The sequence below is a fragment of the Cucumis melo genome, chromosome 12 (genome assembly GCF_025177605.1).
Source record: "Cucumis melo cultivar AY chromosome 12, USDA_Cmelo_AY_1.0, whole genome shotgun sequence".
In the NCBI taxonomy this organism is placed as follows: domain Eukaryota; kingdom Viridiplantae; phylum Streptophyta; class Magnoliopsida; order Cucurbitales; family Cucurbitaceae; genus Cucumis; species Cucumis melo.
In genome coordinates, this window is record NC_066868.1 from 17672790 (window position 1) to 17678166 (window position 5377).

General features: G+C 32.2%; 1 protein-coding gene across 1 annotated transcript; it reads left to right on the forward strand.

Moving 5' to 3' along the window:
- The first annotated feature begins 500 nt into the window (after positions 1 to 500).
- Positions 501 to 2320, forward strand: LOC103498221 (uncharacterized). The gene is made up of 2 exons (XM_008460744.2): positions 501 to 1126; positions 1637 to 2320. The coding sequence occupies exons 1-2, from the start codon at positions 730 to 732 to the stop codon at positions 2185 to 2187; spliced, it is 948 nt and encodes a 315-aa protein (XP_008458966.1). The 5' UTR covers positions 501 to 729; the 3' UTR covers positions 2188 to 2320.
- The last annotated feature ends 3057 nt before the right edge of the window (positions 2321 to 5377 follow it).

Below are 5377 nucleotides of genomic sequence, written 5' to 3' on the forward strand. Positions count from 1 at the left end.
CATCTCTTCCAATGAACAACTTGCTGATATACTCACAAAGCCACTCTCATCTCCAATATTTCTACAACGTAACTTTAGGACAAACTACTGACTCACCCGAGTCATCCTCAATCTATGCCCTTTAATTTTGCCTAAATTTTATATTTGATTATATTGTAATCCCTCCATATTTAATATTTTGTATTATATATTTATACCAAGCAATTGTTCTTCCACAATTCTTTCAAATCTACCCTAATTCAATAGACTAAGACATCAATATACCATTTAAATGCTTATAATTCAAATCATTAAAGGCACTAATTACCGATTAAAAGCTAATAGTTCAAATCTCACTCCTAAATATTAAACTACACAAGATGATCATTCTCCCAACAAAAGAACAAATTAATCAACTTTCTCTTTCCAATGTTATTACAAAATTGACACTTTTCTTCTCCTTTCTTCTACTCTATAATGAATGTAGCCATGAAATGAAGAACATTCATTTCTTCCCCCCAAAGATGCCCAAATACATTCCTAAAGAACTCACATTTTCCCACATCACATATAAATGAACACCCTCATTTCTTCGCTCTCGAAAACTTCTTTCATCAAAATTCCCAAAACACATTATATTATCCACAAACAACCCTCCTTTTCTGTTATTTCTTCAGTAAAATCGCTGTATCTCAAAAGGGTCGCCGAAAAGGTCAAAATTCGAAAAGGGTATATTTGGAGATCGAAAAAATGATGAAAATTCCGGCGAGATTTCAGAGGATGGCCGTGGCGTTTGAGGAGAGCAGCGGCAGCGAGCACTCACCCGCGGCAGAGAGTTGCACTGACTTATCGGATCTCGTGAAGTCGTTTATGGAGAGAGATTATTATTGCGAAGGTGGAGATGTTTTTGACGATGATGGTGGAGGTGCGGCGGAGAAAGTGGAAGACGGAGTCGACGAGTGGTCGCTGTCGGAGGCTTTGGGGAAACTGAGAAGGCTGTTGGGCGGCGGAGAAAGTGATGAAGAAATCCGCCGGAAAATTGTGGCTGAAGCTGAGTTGGCTTGCCGGCTACTTGAGGAGAAGCCCTCTTCTTCCGGATTTAAACGTAAATTAATGACTCATCTCCGGAAAAATGGCTATGGTTCCGGTGAGTTTTCTCTTTTCATTTTCATCCATGGTTGTAAATTTAATTTACCACTTCTTAATTATTATTATGTTTAGTGAAACTCTCGAGGAAATAGGAATTTAGAGGCTGCCAAATAGAATTAATTTTGTTAACCTGTATGTCCAATAATATTGGGAGTTTAATATATGCTATTTTAGATTGATTTTTTAAATGTGTAAATGAGTATTTTTTTTTTTAAATTGTTTTTTAAACATTTATTTGTACAAATGTCTAATTTTTTATTGAGATGCAAGTCAAAAAAAATTGATTGAATTTAGTTGAGATATATGATTTGCTTTGAAATAAATTTTGTTTGGTTGGTTTGACACTTGAAAGTAGTTACATTTTGGTTATCAAATTTTCATCATCTCATATTACAAGGCTAAACTCATATATATGCTTGGCCTTGGACTTCAAATTGATTATATTTGCTTAGAATGTGAACTCCATTAACTTGAAATCGCATATTAATCTTGATTTGACATACTACAGGCCTATGCAAAACCAAATGGGAAAAATTTGGACAATTTCCAGCTGGAGATTATGAATATGTGGACGTAACTGTTGATGGAAATCGCTACATTGTCGAAGTTTTTCTCGTGGGAGAGTTTGAAATTGCTCGGCCGACGAGTCAATACGTGTCACTTCTAAAAGCTTTCCCTCAAATATATGTTGGGAAAGAAGAAGAGCTGAAGAAGATAGTGAAAGTGATGTGTAGAGCAATGAGAGAGTCAATAAAAAGCAAAGATATGCACATTCCACCATGGAGAAGAAATGGGTATATGCAAGCTAAATGGTTTGGTTCATACAAGAGAACAACAAATGAAGTCCCATCCAAAGCACCATTATTGTTGAAATTAGGTCAAAGTCAAAACCCTTTTGCAGCAAAAAGATCATCGCTTGGGTTTGAAGCCAAATTGCCTCTCAAAACTTACCAATATTGTAGGGGGGAATTTGGTAGAAGAAATAATATTAATAGTAATGGGATTAAAGTTGGCCATTTGAGTGCCGCTTTTGATGGCCAAGGGATTGGAATGTTATAAATATATATATATATTGGTATTATGGGGTATGCTGTTTATTAGGGTTTAATTTAATTTATTCAAAGAGATTGGGACATAAAAGCTGGGCTTTAGAGGCAAAATTGTATTATTTAATTTGGAGCAAATTTTGGGATGGGTTTGATTATTCAGTTGCTGAGGTAAATGTAAATAAAGCCAAATTAAACCACAGCATAAAATTTTGTAAAAGTTTCATCCCATCTTATTATAAAATAATAAAGATTGTGTACCATTTTTTATGAATAATGCTTCAACTGCTCTAACTCTCTTTCCGTTTATCTATGGTCAAATCATATAGTAAAGAAAAATCTTAAAAATATAATTGCATGCAAATCTTGAAAACCAGCCATTCTTTTCATACAAACTAACAATTTGGACAAATAGATTTGCTTATCAACAAACCAAACTCAAGAAAATCAAAGAGCTCTCAACTCCCGACGAGTTTTAGAGAAATTTGAGGCAAAATATTTTCACATTGAACTTTCTTACTTTACAAATAGATCAAACCAAATCTATTTATAAAATCTAAAGAAATAATCACAAGTATAATAATTAGATTCAAAGTACTAACATATATATAGCAACATTTATAAAAATTGTAAATATAACAAAATTTATAAGTTTATCAATAGTAGAAGTAAGTCATTGATAGATTATATTGTAAAATATTGGTCTACCACTATAACAAATATCACATGCATAGCAGGCAAAAAAATGCATGCTATCATAGACTTTTGATAGTGTTTTTGGAGAAGTGTCATAATCGATGTTATTGAAAGTCCTATACTTTTATTAACATTTTTTTGTTTGTTATAACATGTTCTATAAAACGTGAATTATCTTACTATGATAACATTTCATAGTGTAAGTATAAAATGCTCTATTTTCTCTTTCATAGTGTTTCTAATAGCATGAAAAAAATGTCGCCAAAACTTTTTTATGGCGTTATTAATAGTTTGAAAAAAAAGACACTATAAAATATTTTTTAAAACATTTTTAAGCATGCTATGGTAGTCGATGTTATTGAAAGTACTTAACTTTTCATAACATTTCCTCAATGTTTTATAAGAAAAACTATAAAAAGTCTTTTTTTTTTTTTTTTTTTTTTTTGCATTATTTACAGCAGTAAACAATGTGTATATGAGACTTTAAACCTCGTCAATTACATATTATTTTGTGTAAATGGTTACAAATGTAATTGTAAATATAACTTTTATTATATAAAATATTGTATTCAAAGTGCATTTCAAAATAAATTTTCAAGTGTAAACTTATATATCGCTCGAATCATTACAATGCTCCACATACATAAATAACCATATACTTTAGGCGAGTCACCATCTTGTTTTCAAATTACATTCTAGTAAATAAATAATAATAAATAAATAAGGAAAATTACATAGATGAAAAAAAAAGTCCATAATATCTTTTATTTGTATATCGCAAATATGACAAATAACTTAATTAGATATATCAAAAAACTATCAATAAGTTATCAAAAGGTTATCTACTTTTAAATTTACTATTTTACAATTTAGAAAATATACTAACAATTGTCCTATTATCATAAATTTTTTTGTTATTTTTACGAACGCTCTCATAAAAAAAAACGGGTAATCATGCATCAATTTAGTCACCACTTTTCCATTGCGATGAGCATTTAATCTTGGCAACAACCAATATCTTCTCCTTGCTGAGAAAAAGCATATATTTGCCGTTAAATTCACATCAAATTCTTTCATATAATGTGGTATAATGAATATAGACATACTGCAAAAAGAAAATTGTAATATATAGAGTTCATAGTTCAAAATAACTACAAAATCAATTCATAAAGATACCTCCTGCAAAATATAATCATTGATCAACAGTATGCATTCGAGAGATTAAAACGACTATGACAATAAACTTCTTATCCAAAACTATCAATAAAAACTACATTTAGCTCTGTTATTGTCTCTCTCTCTCTCTATTGCACACCTAGTCATTTGTCGTCCATTAACTGATTTTAACACTTCATCTAGTACTCATTGTTACAAACCCACTTGAAATTTCTTATTTTTTCATATAATGAGTTGATGAACCCGAAAATCAATTTTCTTTTAATTTTTAGGAGATAATTTACTTTAGATTATTCCCATAGTTTTTTTTTTTTTTTTTTTTTTGTGTGTGTAAATAAATTTGATTATTGGAAGTTCATCTACTGATCAGTAACTAATAATTAATTATAATTTATTGTGTTGTTTCCAGAACGTGAATAATATTGTGCGACTGAGGTTGTAGTTATTATGTATATTTACTTTTCTTTTTTAAATAAACAATAAAATCCTTAAGATTTCAGTTCAAGTTGCCGTCAATTCATTTTGAGATTTTATTGACTGTGGAGTGAAGAAGAGAGGGCGAGAGGAGAAAATTGTGCGTTTGTTTTTTTCCTCTGGCCATCAATGTGAAAGCTGTTGGCTGGTGGACAAAAAGTCTTTTCTGTCAACGTTAGTTACATGCACAGGAAAGACTTTTGTACCCAACGTTTACTCGGCTGCGTATTTCTGTCTACAACAACATATATCAAAATGCAGCATGCAGCGTGAGCAAGGTGCTAGACTAAAAGGAGTTCAAGATTCAAGCCGAGATGAAAAGATAGAGAGTTCACCCTTGAGGCTAGTCTCATACAAAGGCTGGATTCATGACAAGAGATAGAGTGTAGTGGGGACTGAAAATCTTATTATCAAAATCTTCGCTTCATCTCTGTAATAGTATTTAAAAGGGCTCAACTCCCTTTCTGAGTCAAGTCAATCAATCTTTATGAAGATGAAAGATCGGTTGATCAATCGACCTATAACCCAACCCATATTTATCTGAATTGCTCCGCAGAGAAATTCTCCTACGTGGGATTGAAGAAGAAGGCGCGAGATCAAGATAGGTTTCGGCGCGAAGCTCAGCTTTTTACCGCGTAGTGGGACGGACGAGAGGATGCTCGTTGGATCGATCAGAGCTCAACCTGGTCTTTGGTGGTCGAGGTAAAGGAGGAAAAGGGGGAGTTCGACCAGTAGCGCCAATCGCGATGCTATGACAATGAACTTCTACCCGCATAAAAACACGTCGACAAAGGCTTTATCTACTGTTTTCTTAATATCAAACTTTTTTTTATTTGTGTTGACAAGGTAAAAATTCT

Coding starts and splice junctions, on each gene's coding strand:
- LOC103498221 (XM_008460744.2), top strand. CDS start 730: ATGATGAAAATTCCGGCGAGATTTCAGAGGATGGCCGTGGCGTTTGAG. Junction 1,127..1,636: donor GAAAAATGGCTATGGTTCCG/GTGAGTTTTCTC, acceptor GACATACTACAG/GCCTATGCAAAACCAAATGG.